We start from the raw sequence: 17,845 nt of genomic DNA on the forward strand, positions 1-17,845 counted from the left end.
TGGGACATGGACTGGCACAGCGACCCAGTACGCATGCATACATACACATACACACACACACACACACACACACACACACACACACACACACACACAGCCCTGAAACAAAAGTTTCAAGGAAACTTCCTATTCTGCCATGCCCTACCCTGCCTCACCAAATAATTAAAATTTTTTCATGGCCCGCATTTTGGAAAAGTCCATTTTAGACTACACCCACGGTAGCATCCACAGTGATTATCTAGCCCAATCCTGCTTTTTTGAAAACTGAGGTTAGGAAAAAGAAGCAACTTGTTTACAAGGATGTATTGTACAACACGGGGAATAGAGCCAATATTTTATAATAACTATAAATGGAGTATAACCTTTAAAAATTGTAAATCGCTATATTGTACACCTGTAACATATAATATTGTACAGCAACTATACTTCAAAAAAAAAAAAAAAATTGATCAAGGAAACTTGCTCCAGGCAGAGTCCGGACTAGAATTCGGATGAAGTGACTGCCGATCCTGCTTGTAGCACCTAGACCAAGTCCTGCTGCCTTTGCTGTGGGGACCCTTGACCCCCCCCATGCCTTTCTCTCCCAAAGAACCGGCTGGAGTATGGTTATCTCCTTACTAACCAGCTTTCGCTTCTCGTTTCTGGTCTTTTCCAAGGCCGCCACTTACTCTCCCACTCACGAATGGCGTCACCACGGTTGATGGGAGCCTCGCTCGTCGGGGCTGGAAGGAGACCAAGCAGTCACTCAGTCCACCCCTCTCACCTCACAGGTGAGGAAGCGTGTCACCCGAAACAGGACCCGCCACTAAATCAGCACAGGCCTGATTCACAGCACAGTGGCCGGGATCCAACGTTAGAGAGAGAAAGGAGCGTGGCCTGCAGCACGGGCAGTCAGGGAGCACCTCGGGAGTCAGGGGGTGCCCCGCCATGGCTCGCCACAGCTCCCCACACCCTCCCAAGGCAGCAGAATCACGAGGAATTCACAGTGGAGGGAAGGGGAGCCTGAGGTTTCACCCTGATCATAAGCGTCTGGGTTTCCTCCTGAGAAAACCTCCTGGTTTTCCTCCCATAAGGGGGAGATGACTCATGATCTTGAAACTGAGCATGACCCTGTGGGGCTCCTGGGCCTGGAAACCTTTCAAACGGTTGCTAATCAGGGAAGAGAGAGGATGCAGAGACAAGGGAGGAGCAGGCAAGAAACAACAGGGCAGCCTTGAAGCAGGGTCCTAGTGCCGCCTCAAGCTGATACACATAAAAATATCTTGAGCTCTTTACAGATCTAAAACCCCCAACAAATGGAAGACGTCAGCATTCATTCCAGAGAAGATCACAGTTTGATAACCTTGCAAAGCTCATCAGGAGACCACCTCAGACCACATTAAAGGACTGCAGCAACCCCCCTCCCACTCTGACCCTTACCAGCAACTCCGCCCTTGAACCCTTGCTATAAAACTCCTCACCACATTCCCCCAGGTTGGGATGCACAGTTTTTCAGGGCACGAGTCCGCTGTGTCCCCCTTTGCCTGGCAAAGCAATAAAGCTATTCTTTGCTACTTCACCCAGAACTCCGTCTCTGAGGTTCAATTCGGCACCTGTGCACAGAGGCTGAGTTTCGGGCATCATTCTCAGTGGTTAAATCTCCTCTCCCAGTCCCTGTGGCCATGGCCTCCAAAGTGGGGGGCACAGAGGGTTAGAAAGCAGAATTGAGGGGGGTAGGGAGGAAATATTACAATTCCTATTTGTATTTATTTTTACCTTTAAAAAATGTTTTCCTTCTATTACTTAATGTCGTAGCTTTCAGTATTACATGTATAAAACTGACAAATTAATACCCTTATTTTGGGGGTGAGAGGTAAAATGTGTTCATTCTTGGGATACAAATCTGCAAAGGCTCTGCTCTGGGGAACCGGGGACTCTCAGAGTGTGGGCTGCATCAGAATCACCCGGGGAGCTCGGTTCAGGACCCACGCCAAACCCACTGCAGCAGGTTCCCTGCAGGGCCAGCAATCTGCATGTTAAGCAAGCTCCCCAGGGAAATCCATGGCCACTAGCCTTTGCAGGTGGTCACTCTGGACTTTGCCTCTGTAGCAGTTGGGAAGAACCCACTTAGTCCACAGCCATCCCTCTGTCCCCGTCCCCAGAGCTGCGTCTCACAGAGAAATAGGTCCTGGCAGCCCTGTCTTCCACGTGCTGCATACAGGGTGCTTGGCCAAGGGGTAGCACGGGGCTGAAGCCCTTGGGATGTGCACCCTGACACGGGAGCTACCTCTACCTCGAAGAAGGGGCACCTCTTTTCTAGTTTACCCAGAGCTGCCCTGAGGGCTGGCGGTGGCTCTGGGCTGCTCTCCATCTGCCTGTTGGGGGAGCCTGACCTTTCACTAGGACCAGACTGGGATCACCACAGCAAGGACAGTCCCTGTGAGGGCAAGAGGGGAAATGTGACTCAGACACGCCAAGACCGGCCTAGGGTTAGGGAAACACCCCCAAGTCTGGCCCAGGGTTTAGAAAGAACTTCCTGATGTGAGCGTGTTAAAATGGAAAGTCACGGAAGACCCACCTCAGGAAAAGGAGGAGAGAGAAAAAGATGGGATAGAGGAAAAGCAGATGAGAGAGAATAAGACAGGCAGAGACTGAAAGAGGAGAATAAACAATTACCCTTGAGGGGTGGGCACAGTGAGGAGTGGGCGGTAGTCACCGTAGCACATCTGCCCAACAGGCAGAGCTGGGGAGAGGGTAGGTGGTGGGTTATGGCTCATTTTAGGAAAAAATTATGCCCCCTGCTAAGGCAGGAGACAGACGGGCTCCAGGCTAGATATTTACAACTGGCTTCCTGTTCACACTTCCTGGGGTGAGAAGAAGTTGGGCTTCAGGCCAGACATTCATTACCACCCCCTGTTTACATTTCTGAAACAAGAGACAAACGGGCTCCAGGACTACATATTTATGACCTGACTCCTGTCTATATCTCGAGATCTGCACCTCGATATAAAACCTAGCAACAGAAATAAGGTAAATAACCAGACGTTGGACATTTTTATGGCAGGGACGGAGTAGGACTAAACCCTGTTAAAAGATCAAGAGGTCATTTCCCATCCTTGGGGCAAGGGAAATATTGCACATGCGCAGAAAGGCTCCTTGGGGGTCAAAAAGGAGGTGGAACCACCCCATAATAATGTGATGCTAAGGCCATCCCATAGGCCTCTGGGCTGAAATCCATTTTGGAAAAAAGTTGCACACATATGTGGGGGAGGTTCCTAAGGCAGGTCAGGTGTGGAAAAAGAAACCAGATAATTGGCCAAAGGTACACAAAGACCCGGAAGAACCGCCCTGCATAAATGATTTAACCGCCTCTTTACTGCACTCCTCCTCCTTAGGGAGAACGCCCACACCCGTTCTCTCCGGGTGGGAATCTCTGCCTCGCTTCTATCTTAACTAAACAAACGGTTTCTCTGTGTGCTCTCCCACGTGTTGTTGTGCTATGTCTCTAAAAATAAACTTTGTACCTGTTTTTACAGTTTTGCCTCCATGAGAAGTGCATTTTTTACTGGGGGCAAGAGCCAGGGGGTGTGGTGGCTAGGATTTCCGGTTTTCATCCAGGTTACATAGGCTCAATTCCTGGGCAGGGAATTAAGATCTCGCTTCACACCGCCACTCACTGCTGCCTCTCCGAGATCACCGCAACCCTCCAGTCTGTATATTCCTTCACACTGGCCCAAAGTGGCTGGAGTAGGAGAGGAAGACCAGGGATGCTCAGCGTTTCTGGGACTTTCCCTGGTGAAGGTGAGGAAAAGCATTTTGCACTGTCAGTGTTTTTCCATTGGCCACTGGAGCCTGTTTACATTCGTGTTTTAGCATCTGAGCCATAAATCAGCAAATGACCTGTTGGGCTGTTTTAACCAGGATGCCTGCTGATGATGACATTTCCACGCTCATATGCACAGGTGGAATTCTACAGGGTGACTGCTATTATCACATCATCAGGAGTTTATCTTGGGAGCGTTTGGGTTTTGCTGATTTAATAACCAAGCCCTGGTGTCTGTGCCATCAGGGAAATGTTTAGTCTGATGAAGGGAACAGGTGAGTCCAGCATCTTCTCCCATAGGTCAGGCCAGAACTTATTTAAGAGAAAGTAAAAGGTGCAAGGGGAACATTTGCTTGTTTAATTGGCCATAGATTTTCCTGGCAATAATTTGCAGCGAGATAAGGGACCTCTTCAAGGTCATGCATCTTGGCTGGCTGGGTAAGGAAAAGGATTTGGGAAATTCCGGGTGCTTGGTTTTTTAAATGAGTTTGTTGATTTCTCTCAGACTCATCCATCAGCTGATGAATGTCTATTGTTTAACTGATGGTTCCTGCCCAGCTGGCCTGGCTCTCTGCCTGGACATGCTGTGTCTGGATAAAGGCAAAGATGGAGGACTTGCCCTGGGGTCTGGAGTGCCAAAGCCCTTGTATCCAGACCCCCAGGCATAAACCCTGCCCCAAGGTCAATAAGCCACTGAGCCTCATGGCAGAGAGGTAGCTTGGAGAGAGAACAGGCCACCTCTGCACGAAGTGGGATGGACAACAGTGCCTGTGTCCCAGCTTGCACAGGTCCAACACCCTATTCCCGGCCCAGTGATCTGCTGCAGCAGAACCTGTGACTTGCATTTAGTCCTGGGGTTTAGCACATGGCTTGACACCCAGCAAATGCTAAGTGCTGGAATAGATGAATGAATGAATGTAGTGACTTGCCCAAGGACACACAGCCAGGATACCCAAGACTAACGCTGTGCTCCTTATACCCCCCCACCACTGTCTACCACGGGGTTAAGTACACAGGCGTCTGGCGCCAGACCCCTGGAGTCTGAGTCCTGGTCTATTTCCTAGCTGCGAGGTGGCTGTGGAGGCATGCCTCTCAGATCCCTCTTCAAGGAGGAATTTCCTGTTCAGTGATAGGAGGGCAGTTAGCTGAGAGCCTCCGGTTATAGCACCTTCAGGGGCCACCTCACTTCTGGAGCTCAGGCCAGTTCCTCCCAGTCGGGGCCAGCCAGTGACCCAGCATGGCAGGTGCTGGGGCTTGGCCATTTCTGCCCGGAGCCGGACTCGTCTAATGGGCAGTCTGCTGGGGAGCTCCCCATTGGGCGGCCTGAGATGCTGCCGTTGTGCGTGACCTAGTGAATGGTGGTCTGAGGCGTTCCTGCCCCTTTCCCTCCCCCAGCCTGCAGGTCTGTATTACGGTCTGAAGGCTCTCTCTGTCCAAGGACCATAGTTTGCTATGTAATAAATATGATGACACTGCCCAGGGATAACTGATTCCATCACCTGGACCACAGTGATTGCTGGGGGAGGGAAGTAGAGGGAATACATAACCCAGTTTGGGCCAATGAGTTATGAGCTGTATGGGGGGGGGGGGCTTCTCCAAAGCTCCTTCTTCTTTTATCAGAACCTCTCAGAGAGAAGCTGTTTACCTCCAGATGGTTCTGTAGACACCAATGTGGTGGGATTGGGGGGAGGGTGGTCAGAAGAGAAAACTGACCCAGGAGTAGAGTGGAGCCCAGGGAATCACAACAAAATGGGGCCAGAGTCCTGCTAACAAGGAGAACCCCTGGATCAAACCATGCCTGAAGCCAGAGACTTTTCAATAATCTGAACTTTTCAATAATTCATTCAATTATATCACCTGAGACCAAGCTAACTGTTCTAACTATCATTTACAATGAAAATAATCCTGATTCAATTAGGGAACAAGAAAAGAAAAAAGGGATCACCCACCCACCACCCCAGGCCAGGTCACAAAGAAATGAATCTCTGATGGTAAAATTTCAAGCACATGAATGGCAAGGAAATCTCAGGAAGAGGTTTGGGGACAGAGGATTCAGCAGATGTTCCCCAACCCAGATTTCATAGGCAGTGGATGCTCCAGGATCCAACTGTGGCCTGAGAGCTGGATAGACAGAGGCCAGGGTTACAGTGGTGGTATTCACACCAAGTGGGAAACAAACCAAGTCCCTGGGGCAAGAAGAGAGGAGAGCCAGTCCATCTGCCCACACAAACACACACACCCAAAATGAGAGGAGCGGGCTTCCCTGGTGGCGCAGTGGTTGAGAGTCCGCCTGACGATGCAGGGGACACGGGTTCGTGCCCCGGTCTGGGAAGATCCCACATGCCGCGGAGCGGCTGGGCCCGTGAGCTATGGCCGCTGAGCCTGCGCGTCCGGAGCCTGTGCTCCGCAACGGGAGAGGCCACAGCAGTGAGAGGCCTGTGTACTGCAAAAAAAAAAAAAAAATCACCTTTCAAGCCAGGGCTGGGTGAGGGGGTCCTTCCTCAGGCTGGGAAAGGGGATCACAGGCCGCACCCGGTGGCTTTTGAGGGACACACCAGTCCAGTGCTGCCAGCTGGCCTGACCCTGAACGTGGTTCAAATTCTGGCGTGGGCTCTGCGCCGTGAAGTGATGGTCGAGGTGAGGACGTGGCTGTGTATCAGGTGAGCCTGGACTAGTCACCTTACCTGGGACTTAATCCTTCTTCTGTTAATGAGGGGTAGTTCTGGAATCAGTGTTTCTCAAACAGGGGTCTGTTGGCACTTGGGGTGGTCAGTTCTTCCTGTGTAGGACTAGTCCACACATTGCCCCAGGGGGCACATTCACTAGGAATCCCCACTGTCCCCCAACCCCGCAAGATGGCCCCAGCCACTGTGACAACCCAAAACCACACACTCATATGTCAACACATCCCCTAGGGAGACAGTGCCAGCCCTGGCTGTGGACCACTCTCCGGTAGCTTTTCTGAACAGCTGGGTGGCCTCCCTGTACCTCAGTGTCTGCATTTCAGAAATGGGGATGATAACGTGCCTGCCTCATTGGACTATGAAGCTTAAATGAGATACTGCTTATAAAAATGAAGAATGGTGCCTGGCACACAAACAATAAGCATTACCCACAGTAATCAATAATTAATCAAGCATTACCCTCCCAAGTATCTGTTATCCAATTTCAATCCTACCTAGTACATGCCATTATTCCCATTTTATATCTGGGGAAACGGAGGACCTGAGAGGTGAAATCACTCGACAGATTTCAACAATGGCTCAGTGTGACTTCCCAGCCTGGCCTCTTAACGGCCCATTTGCGGGGGACATGACAAGGCCAGGCACTTACTGGCTTCTGTTATAGGATGTCTGTACTGGGGGGCTGGAGAAAGTCGGGACAGGACCTGGGGCTGATTACCGTCAGTTCCAGAAGACGGACTGGAGGTGAGGGCCTTCCTGAATCTGCCCAGCTACATGTTTCTCTGGCACCCTGTCTGTAAATCCAAAATTCAGGTCAAGGAGGTTTTCTCCTTGCTTGCTTAAGATGGCTCTAAGGAACAGGACACGAGGGGCTGAGCTCAGGGGACCAGGTCTGCAATAGCAAGGAGGCTGGGGCAGGGAGTCCAGAGTGTGGCTGGAGAGGCGGGCGGCCGGGGGCGGCTGCAGGAAGGGCATCGCGCTGGCAGGACACTTCCTCCGTGATATCCTGGGGCAGCAGAGGAAGGCAGGCAGGGGACAGAGCCCAGAGCCCATACCACGGAGAAGCCACAGAAAGCTCCGGGAGACCCCACGGGATGGCAGTCAGGCCCTCGCTATGCCCAGACACCCTGACCTTTCTTTTCCTCCCACCTCAGGGCCTTTGCCCTGTGGTTGGTTCTGCCTGGAATGCTTTTCACCCAGACTTTCCCACGCCTGTCTCCTCCCTATTGCTGAATCTCGCAGCTCAGAAAGGCCTTCCCAAAACACCCCGGGTGAACCAGTCACACAACCCTGCTTCTTAGCACTTAGCAATGGCAAGAATTGTTTGCTGTTTATCAGTATAATGTTCTGAGAGCCTAGAACAGTGTCTGGCACTAAATAGGTCCTCGGTCAATATCAAATGAATGAATGAAGGACGGAGACACACTTTCCGATGGCAGGGAAACTTCGGTCTGAGGGGAGATACAGCCCTGCCCTCGGGGAGTCCCGGCCTGAGGGGAGACGCAGTTGTTTTCCTTGCGGCAATAGTCATCAGCAAGTACTAACCAAATACATAATCCTTGCAGGCAGTGTGGCTGAGGAGTCTCACGCTTACAGGACTGTCAGGGAAGACTTCCCGTAGGAAGCTGCCTCTGACAACTAGAGGCCCCACATCTTAGACCCGTCAAAGGGGTCTCTCCCTAGTGGACCAACACTGTGCTTTTAAATCAGAGCCAATCAAAGTGGTCATGCTCATATGTGGCTGCTGGGTGTGATTAGTGACAAACCCCAGAGATCTCTCACCACAGGTCCAGACACACCTATGTGACCACTCCTTTTTGCAGTATGAATACTTGTCTGCCTCTTGATTGGAGAAAATGTGGTCACAGGCCACCCTCTGCTTGGAACTTCTCCCCTCTTCTCTGATCTCATGTCCTATCTATATCCCCATTTATAGACTCCAGGACCGTGGAATGGGACGCGGACTCACATTGCAGTCTGCCGGTGGCACCTACCTGGAGTTGTGCAGTGCACAACCTGTACAGCTGTGCTTAGCAGCACTGATAAACTCCCAGAGTCTCAGGACTGAAAGGGACATCAGAAAGCCTAAAGCACAGTCACTCAACCTTAAAATGAAGAGCCTGAGGCTGCTGGTGGAGACAAGGCTTTTCCAAGGCCATGCAGTGACGCCTCAGTGAAATGGCTGGGCTGTGGACCCACAGCTCTGGGCTCTCAGAATGGCACCATGAGGTGTCCTCTGCCATCCTCCCTCCCCTCCTCTAGGGCTCTCAAAACGCCCCCTTCCCTCCCCTTCAGCACACCCTGTGCGCCCACCCTGGTTCTGTGCTCTCATTCAGAGTCAGTACACGCCATGCTTTGGGGTCTTCCTAGGTAAATCACATCACCAAGCTGTGGCACCCACCACTGGTCCGCTCAGAGTGGGGGGCCCCCGCCAGAGTGGGTCCGCATCTGTACAAGAGTTAGTAATGGGGTGAAGGGAATGACAAGGAGGTGGGGAGGACCCCCATGTTTCCTGGCAGAGTAAAAACACAGAGTCAGACACACTTGGGTAGGAGTTGCTCTGCCCCCCACTCTACCCCGCCAGGGGTGTGACCTTGGATGGTCCGGTCCACTCAGCCCTTCTGGGCTTCAGATGTCTCAACTATAAAGGGTGGTAAAAATAACCCTCATTTCTCCCCCCACCCCTCACCCCAGCCTAGTAAGGATTACATAAGGTAATTGATGCGAGGGACCGAGCTGGGCTCAAGCCACGGCACCTGCCCCTCGGAAACAAGCCCTCCTCCTGGAAGCCTTTCTCAGCCTCTGTTCTGCATGTGTGTTATGGCTCTTCCCCGTGGAAGCCGTTTAAAGGCAGGAACTGCTACTGGGAAGAGAAAAAATCTTTGGCACAGCCCAGCCATTACCAGAGATGTTTAACCAGCCCGCATTCAAGGCAGAAGGACGTGCATGAAAGCGTTTTATCTTCCTCCCACAAAGGGAGAGCAGAGCCCTGTGCCAAGCTGAAATGAAGGCTTGATTTTTTAAAATAGACATTTAGGATTCACTGATGCTTTGCTAACCCCCAGTCAAATCACGACATCAAGGAAAGAAAAACTCCATTTTCTGCTAAGATGTTGAAATGGCCCTTTCCAATTAAGCGGTGGGCTCTGGGAGGGGGAGCCCAGGCAGGCGGCCCAGAGCCGTGTCTGCTCATCTGTGTGTTTCTGGGTCTGTGAGCACCTCGGAGCTGAGCCCACATGTCCTGGGTGAGGGGGCTGGCCTCCAAGCCATCCTGCCCTCTGGGTCTCCCACCAGGCTGGGTCCCTGGTTGTCCCTGGGAGGGATGTGTGACCTGTTAGTTAGCAGTCACTTACATGTTTTGCATATATCAGTAGGTCTGATCATCTACTTCGAATTAGCAAAGACCAGGACTCTCACAAGATTGCCCACGAAACACGACTACGTGCTAATAACACCATCCATCTGAAACCCACCGTTCCCCAGCTCCCCATGGCTGTCTGTCAAGAGAGCACAGACTCATCTATTAAGACTCAGCGCAAGGGCAGTAATTAAAGCAACAACGACAAACACTTGTATGTCCCTTTCGCTGTCAGTCACGGCTCTAGCTGCTTCCGCATATTAACTCATTTCATCTTCGGGTAACTGTGATGCTTTAAGAATGGCCACAAATCCTTTCCGCTCTTCCCACTGGAGAGTTTGAGTCTCAGTCTTCTCACTTTGAACCTGGGCAGGCCCGGGGTCCACGTGATGAGTACAATGTGGTGGAAGTGATACTGTGCCAGTTTCTAGGGCAGACCTGAAGACACTAGCAGTTCCACCTCCATCTCTTGGTGTACTCTCTTTGGCAGCCCTGGGCCTCCACGGAAAGAGTCTGACTAGTCCAAGACTGCCATGCTGGAGGGACCACATTCACGTGCTTTAGTGGACAGTCCCAGCTGGACCCAGCCTTTCAGCCATCCTGGCCGAGGTGCCAGACACGTGAGTGAAGCCATCTGGGACCTTCCAGCTGAAGTACCATTGAGTGACCTCAGCTGATGCCACGTGGGGCAAAAGCACCAAGCAGCCAACTGCCTGAGTAACTGACCACAAAACCATGAGGTATAATAAAATGGCACGAGTACTTTGTTAGGCAGCGGTGGATAACCGGGACAACCTTCTGAGGCAGGTCCAATGGAATACCGTTTGACAGCTGAGAAAACTGAGACACAGAGACGTTAAGTAATTTGCCCATGGTCACACAGCTAATAAGTGATGAAGCCAGGATTCCAAACCCAGACAGCCTGGTCCCAAAGTCCATGCTCCCTCTTCTCTGAACCCTAAATTAACTATTGTTCCACTGTCCTAACATCTCTTGAACTTACCCATTGGTAAATCTTCTCCCTTACTGGATGCAAAGGCTACTGAAAGGCAGATCCCAATTCTTAGTCAATGCATAGCCCTGTCCTGGGACAGAGGAAGAGTGCTCAGTGTTTGCTGAGAGTGGAGGGGGGTGGGGGGTGGATAGATCGATGGACTGATGGATGAACAAATGAATGGGCTTGGATAGGAGACAGCCTGGAGAACGTGGAGGGGCTAGAACTGTTTGGGGTACGGGCTTATTAGAGGTGCCGTGCGAGGATTAGCATGAGGGAAGCAGAGGAACACCACACACCAGGCAGAGGGGTGCAAAGACTCCCTTGACTGACTGTGTGGTTCCCCACCCTCTCCTCTCCAGGGCCTCACGAAGAGTCACTCTTTGAGGCTAAAGATTAATTCTGAAAAAACACTTCTATTTTAGTGTTGTATGTTGCCTCCATTCTTTTTTCTCCCCCAGCACAATTTTAACAAGGACCCAAAGCTTCCACTAATAGATATGTCACGTACCTGAAATGTCTAGTCACCAGCTGAACACTAATTTTCCCTGTGAATGTCCTGGTAGCCCAGGCAAAAGGGAAAATACATTGTAGTTAAGAGCTCTCATTTGGGGGAGATTTGCTGACCTCTTAGATCCAGAACCAATAACCCCCGCAGGCAGGGAGTCCCTCCACACTCAGCCTCTGGACACATGCACCCCATGTGTTCACCACCAGTCCACCCTGGACGCAGTGGTGCTTATTCCTAACTCCTCCTCTGCTGTGCTCAAAAGGGCGCGGGCTTGAGTTCATGCGTCTCTCAACCATGAATCCTCAGTTCTGCAGATGCCGTGCTTATTGCCAGAACAGTCAGTGACCGCAAGGTCTTCCAAACCTCTGGAAACTTCTGGAGAAACAAGAGTCCCTGGGCTCCTCCCACCAGCACTCTTCTCTTTAAGATTCCAGGCAAACAAGGATTTCTATTACCTTGTCCAAGAGTATTTTTCCGGGAAGAATGGTTATGCTGAACCTCAATGGAAATTTCCACTGGGGCTTCTCTGTTTTCTGGAACTCATTACACAGAGCAGCGTTAAATTTACAGGATGCAATCCCTTAGATATGGATGCTTAGGTTATATAGTTCACCGGAGCAGATAAAAAGAGGCCAACAGACTCATCTGGAAAGATGAAATTTCTCCTGCAAAGAGGGTGGTCTCTGCTCAGAGTTCAGAAAGAGAAGCCTGTCCTTCCAGGAGGGATTGACTGCATGGATGGCTCTCACAAAGGATGCTGGATAACGTAACAGTTGACCCAGAGATGTTCACTGTCTCATTAACCTCCTGAGAGTGACCAGGACAGCAAATTCTGAGCTACTCAGAGAGAGCGTCGAGAACAACCAGGCACAGCAGTCGCCCCTCCTGCCCTGCCCTCACCAGCCTCTACCAGTTGGCTTTGCTCAAGGCAGGTAATGAACAGACTTGAGGAAAATGCTTAATCCCAAGCCAGATGCCACATTCACTCTACCAGGTCTCCTCCCTGCCACCTCCTGCCCCAGCATGCACACGCACACACAATTTCCCCAGTCTCTGTGTTATGGAACTAATCTACTTTACTACCACCTTGAGGAACATGTGCATCACTGAGCAAAGACAGAGAGAAAGCTGAAGATAAGTTATTTTTGGAAGGCTGTCATTTTGAAGCCCCAAAGGCAGGCTTCTCCAGGGTGGGTGAGGCCCTCGAAGTGACAGGCAGCTGGGGCCGTTCCCTCTTCCCTGAACAGCCCTTTCTCCCCCACACTCTGGACCTTTGCACTGTCTGTTACCTCCACCTGGGATGCCCTCTTCTGATCGCCATCTTTTCCTGGCAAAATGCCATCTGTCTCTCTTGAGGCCCAGATATTCCTGATCTCCCCACCCCAGCATAAGCTCCCCGAGCTTAGGGCCCTTACCTCTCATGTCATAGAGTTGCTTCATGGCAAACAGTGTAGACTCTGGAGCCAGTGGCCTGGGCTCGACTTAAGACTGCTACTTACTAGCTGTGTAATAGGGAAGGACAAATCTGACTCCATATTGGGTCTGTTTCTTTTACTTTCACCTTTGCATTCCATTGCTTTTGCTACAAGATAAGAATGTTGCCTGTAGCTTGAAATATACAGGATAGCCCATTCTCAAGGCTCTGACCTTTAAAGGTGTAACACTGTTCCATTCATATAGAGATACAAAGTTGCGGAACAGACAATAACATTTGTTTTGTTCGAGGTTTATAGGAACATCGTGACTGGACATACAGGGACAGCTGCAAGGACAAAGGATTCTGACACCAAGAGGGCTGCAGCGATCAATAACACCCCCTCCTCTTTTACTATAAGAGAAGTCTGAATTCTAACGAGGGTAAGATGGTTCTCTGCAAAGCTAGTCCACCATCTTCTCCATTTGCTGGCTTTCTGAATAAAATCACTATTCCTTGTCCCAACAACTCGTTTCTCAGTTGATTGCCCTGTCATGCGGCGAGCAGTACAAGTTTGGACTTGGTAACAGCTGTGCAACTTTGCACAAGTTACTGAATCTCTCCGTGCTTCAGATGCCCCTTCCATGAGATGAGGAAGATAACCATGTCTACCTGATTAGGGTTGTTGAGAGAATTTTAAAAGCAATGACTGTAAATTGCTGTCATTATCATTATCCCTAGGGACTGCGTGCTCAAGGCTGGGCACTCAAAGGAGCTTGGAATGCCTCCTGAACTGCAGTGTGCGAATCAGGAATTGGCTGCAGTCCGCTAGGGAAGTGGGGATTGAGAGACAATAATGCAGTCGGGGCAGCTCCAGGAGTACTATGGGGGCCCAGGGACGGGGTGGGGCTGGAGGTCCTGCCCAGCTCACCCTGACTGCCTCTACCACACCCTGAGATTTTCCTCAGCACCACCTCCATCTCCTCCTCCAGACTCGGGGACCATCTGAGAGCAGACTGGAAAGGGAGCTCCTGCCTCAGATCTGCCCTGCAGGGAGCTGCAGCCTTGGTAGGTTGGAAAATGGTCACAATCCGCTCTTGGGAGGAGGAGAGGCGCAACTGTGATTCACAGTGTCTGCCAACTGCCAAGGTGTAAATACTCCCAGCATGGCGGGCTTCAGGCTCCTGACATGACGTCACTGAATACGGAGTTGAGAATGGATGGGCAGTTCCCTCTATTACACGGCAATATCACTATATGCCTACAATAGATGTAAATTACCTGAAGCGCATGGATCACAGTAAAATACACAGAATTAGAATGTAGCTAAATAATTACAAAGGAATAGGTTGCAAACATGTATTTCTTTTTGATATAATAATTTAATATAATTTTAAATCACGGTTGTGTCGAAAAAGTAGCTGTCAGGATGCCTAAAACGGTTGGTTGTTTGGCCTGAGGTGACCCAGCACTGGAGCCTACCCAGCTCTTTGGTGGGGCTAACGGCAGACTCAAGCCAAGAAGTACTTCCCACAACTTCTGCTGCCCGTGTCCTTGTCCCCACGGTGAGCCACAGCCACCCCCCGCCTCTGCAGGAGACCCTCCAACACTAACAGGTAGAGCAAATGGATCTAGAAAATTATATGGAGTCCAGTTCCACCCTGAAGTTGGCCTTACAGAAAATGCGAAAGTAATACTGAAGAATTTCCTCTTCGACATAGCTGGGTGCAGCGGGACCTTCACTGTGCAGAACAGAGAACTTGAGTGCACTCAAGAGATCAAAGAGAGAGTCGGCACATCAAAAGTTTTGGTTTTGCTCAGTGGTGGAGTGGACTCAACAGTTTGTACAGCTTTGTTGAATCGTGCTTTAAACCAAGGTCAAGTCATTGCTGTGCACATTGCTAACGGCTTTATGAGAAAACGAGAATGTTGGTCTGTTGAAGAGGCCCTCAAAAAACTTGGAATTCAAGTTAAAGTGATAAATGCCGCTCATTCTTTCTACAATGGAACAAACAGCTCTACCAATATCAGATGAAGACAGAGCTCCACGAAAGAGAATTAGCAAAACCTTAAAATGACTACGAGTCCCGAGGAGAAAGGAAAAATCATTGGGGATCCTTTTGTCAAGATTGCCAATGAAGTAATTGGAGAAATGCACCTGAAACCAGAGGAGGTTTTCCTTGCCCAAGGTACTTTATGGCCTGATCTAATTGAAAGTGCATCCCTTGTTGCAAGTGGCAAAGCTGAACTCATCAAAACCCATTATATACACTACCAAACGTAAGGTAGATAGCTAGTGGGAAGCAGCCGCATAGCACAGGGAGATCAGCTCGGTGCTTTGTGACCGCCTGGAGGGGTGGGATAGGGAGGGTGGGAAGGAGGGAGACGCAAGAGGGAGGAGATATGGGAACATATGTATAACTGATTCACTTTGTTATAAAGCAGAAACTAACACACCATTGTAAAGCAATTATACCCCAATAAAGATGTTTTAAAAATAAAAATAAATAAATAAAATAAAATGTTTTAAGTCACAAAAAAATAAAAATAAAAAAAACCATTATAATGACACAGAGCTTATCAGAAAGTTGAGAGAGGAGGGAAAAGTCATAGAACCTCTGAAAGATTTTCATCAAGACGAAGTAAGGATCTTAGGCAGAGAATTTGGACTTCCGGAAGAGTTCGTTTCCAGGCATCCATTCCCAGGTCCGAGCCTGGCAATCAGAGTAATATGTGCTGAGGAACCTTATATTTGTAAGGATTTTCCTGAAACCAACAATATTTTGAAAATAGTAGCTGATTTTTCTGCAAGCGTTATAAAGCCACATACACTATTACAGAGAGTCAAAGCCTGCACAACTGAAGAGGCTCAGGAGAAGCTGGTGCAAATTACAAGTCTGCATTCACCGAATGCCTTCCCGCTACCAGTTAAAACTGTGGGTGTGCAGGGTGACTGTCGTTCTTCCAGTTATGGGTGTGGAATCTCCAGTAAGGATGAGCCTGACTGGGAATCTCCAATTTTCCTGGCTAGACTTATACCTCGCCTGTGTCACAACATTAACAGAGTTGTCTATATATTTGGCCCACCAGTTAAAGAACCTCCTACAGACGTTACCCCCACTTTCTTGACAACAGGGGTGCTCAGTACTTTACGCCAAGCTGATTTTGAGGCCCATAACGTTCTCAGGGAGTCTGGGTGTGCTGGGAAAATCAGCCAGATGCCGGTGATTCTGACACCTTTACGTTTTGATCGGGACCCACTTCAGAAGCATCCTTCATGCCAGAGAGCCATGGTTATTGGAACCTTTATTACTAGTGATTTCATGACTGGTGTACCTGCAACCCTTGGCAATGAGATCCCTGTAGAGGTGGTGTTAAAGACGGTCACTGAGATTAAGAAGATTCCTGGTATTTCTCAAATTATGTATGACTTAACATCAAAGCTCCCAGCAACTACTGAGTGAGAGTAATAAACTTCTTGTTCTGCTCCAAAAAAAAAAAAAAAAAAAAAAATGCCTGAAACTTCAGCAATTGGTTCTCCCCTCATTAGTAACCCTGATACTCTTTGTAGCACATACCTACCTCAGGACCTTTGCACCTACAGTCTCCCCTACATGGTATGCTCTTTCCCCAGATAACCCTGTGATTCCTTCCCCACTTCCTTTAGCTCTAGCTCCAGCAGCACTTTGTCACTTATTAAAAGACCTTCTCTGGCCATTCTATATAATAGCAGCACCCTTTCCCTCAGTCCTTCCTAACCCTTTCCCTCAGTCCTTCCTAACCCCCAGCTCTGATGTATTTTCCTCCAGAGCCCTTGACACCATGGACACTCTATTTGTCCATTCATCATCCATCCTCCCCCACTGAAATCCCCACAAGGACAGGGATTTCTGTCCATTGTGTTAACTGATCCCCAGTTAAATTATGTCTGATAGCAGGTACTAAATATAGATCCACAGAATAAGTACCTACAGCTGTCCAGAGTCTACAAGGTGCAGCCACAATTATCTCATCAGCTCTTGTCAGCAGGTAGTTATGACAACTCCCATTTTACAGAGAACTCCTTCCCCTACCACAGAAGGTATGAGGTTTGGGGATAAATTGACCTCCCCAAGATCACAGCTAACCAGACAACCTGCCAGACCAGTATTCCATTCTTGTGACCACACACACGGGTTCTGCCCTCAACACTGCAATGCCTCTCAGAAAAGCAGGAGATCTCCCCCGGGTGATACACCCCTGAAGACCCAGGATTCACAGGCACACTATGGATTACCTCTCTTGAGGCCCCAGTGAAGTTCTTGGGACACATTAACTGCTCAATAAACGGGTGTCTAAGTTGAAGTCAGACAAGTTCTTTTCCCAATGCCCTCCCTCACCCTCGCCCTGCACGCTCCCGAAGTCCCATCCCTCCACCTACAAGATCTCCTCCACCGTTGGGAAGCTCTAATGAAGCTCTAGGGTGAAGCTCTGTCTGCTAAGGTTTAAGGCATTTTTTCAGGTCAGATGTAATTGCAAGCATCCTCATCTCCTAGCACGCTACCTGGCACAAGAACATGCTCAATAAATAAATTTGATTGAATAAAGCGTGTGTGTGTGTGTGTGTGTGTAGACTGCTACAGTGACGGTGGGGTTTCAGGTACCCTATGAGGCAGGGAAAGGAGAGAGGGTCCTCTGGAACCACAGTTCTGGGAGCACAAGGCCGAGAGGCCACGAACCTCCCTTCCCTGTCAGTCCTGAGACAATGAGTTTGCCCCAGAATTTAAAAATGGGTTGAAAGGGGAGCAAAGGGGGCGGCTCCTTTTTCTGATGACTGGTGAGCCCAGCGCCTGCTCAGTTCTCCTTGTTATTCTTAGCAGGGATGCTCTTCCCCGGCAGGGAGGAAGGAGGGGCGGGGGAGCTGGGCTCCGCAGGTTGGCTTCCAGAAAATGAGATGTCAGCTGGCAGGAATGAATTAATAAAAGGAAGTGACCCCTGCTGACCCAGACTCATTCTTGGTAAATTTTGGATTCTGGAAGTTTCTCCATGGCCTCCACTTCTTCCCAGGGGAGCCATGGAGGCCGGGTGTGGAGGAGTGGATGA

General features: G+C 49.8%; 1 protein-coding gene across 1 annotated transcript; it reads left to right on the top strand.

The window, feature by feature from the left end:
* The first annotated feature begins 14,829 nt into the window (after positions 1-14,829).
* LOC113630885 (GMP synthase [glutamine-hydrolyzing]-like) lies at positions 14,830-16,351 on the top strand. The gene is made up of 2 exons (XM_027126802.1): positions 14,830-15,022; positions 15,321-16,351. The coding sequence occupies exons 1-2, from the start codon at positions 14,838-14,840 to the stop codon at positions 16,225-16,227; spliced, it is 1,092 nt and encodes a 363-aa protein (XP_026982603.1). The 5' UTR covers positions 14,830-14,837; the 3' UTR covers positions 16,228-16,351.
* Positions 16,352-17,845: the final 1,494 nt, after the last annotated feature.

Source organism: Aethalodelphis obliquidens, unplaced genomic scaffold (genome assembly GCF_003676395.1).
Source record: "Aethalodelphis obliquidens isolate GAN/ISIS:26980383/991018 unplaced genomic scaffold, ASM367639v1 scaffold31, whole genome shotgun sequence".
In the NCBI taxonomy this organism is placed as follows: domain Eukaryota; kingdom Metazoa; phylum Chordata; class Mammalia; order Artiodactyla; family Delphinidae; genus Aethalodelphis; species Aethalodelphis obliquidens.

Excerpts from the sequence above, each read along its gene's own strand:
- LOC113630885 (XM_027126802.1), top strand. The coding sequence starts at position 14,838 with ATGACTACGAGTCCCGAGGAGAAAGGAAAAATCATTGGGGATCCTTTT. Across the intron at positions 15,023-15,320 it reads AAAGCTGAACTCATCAAAAC|CCATTATAATGACACAGAGC; the intron begins CCATTATATACA and ends AAATAAAAAAAA.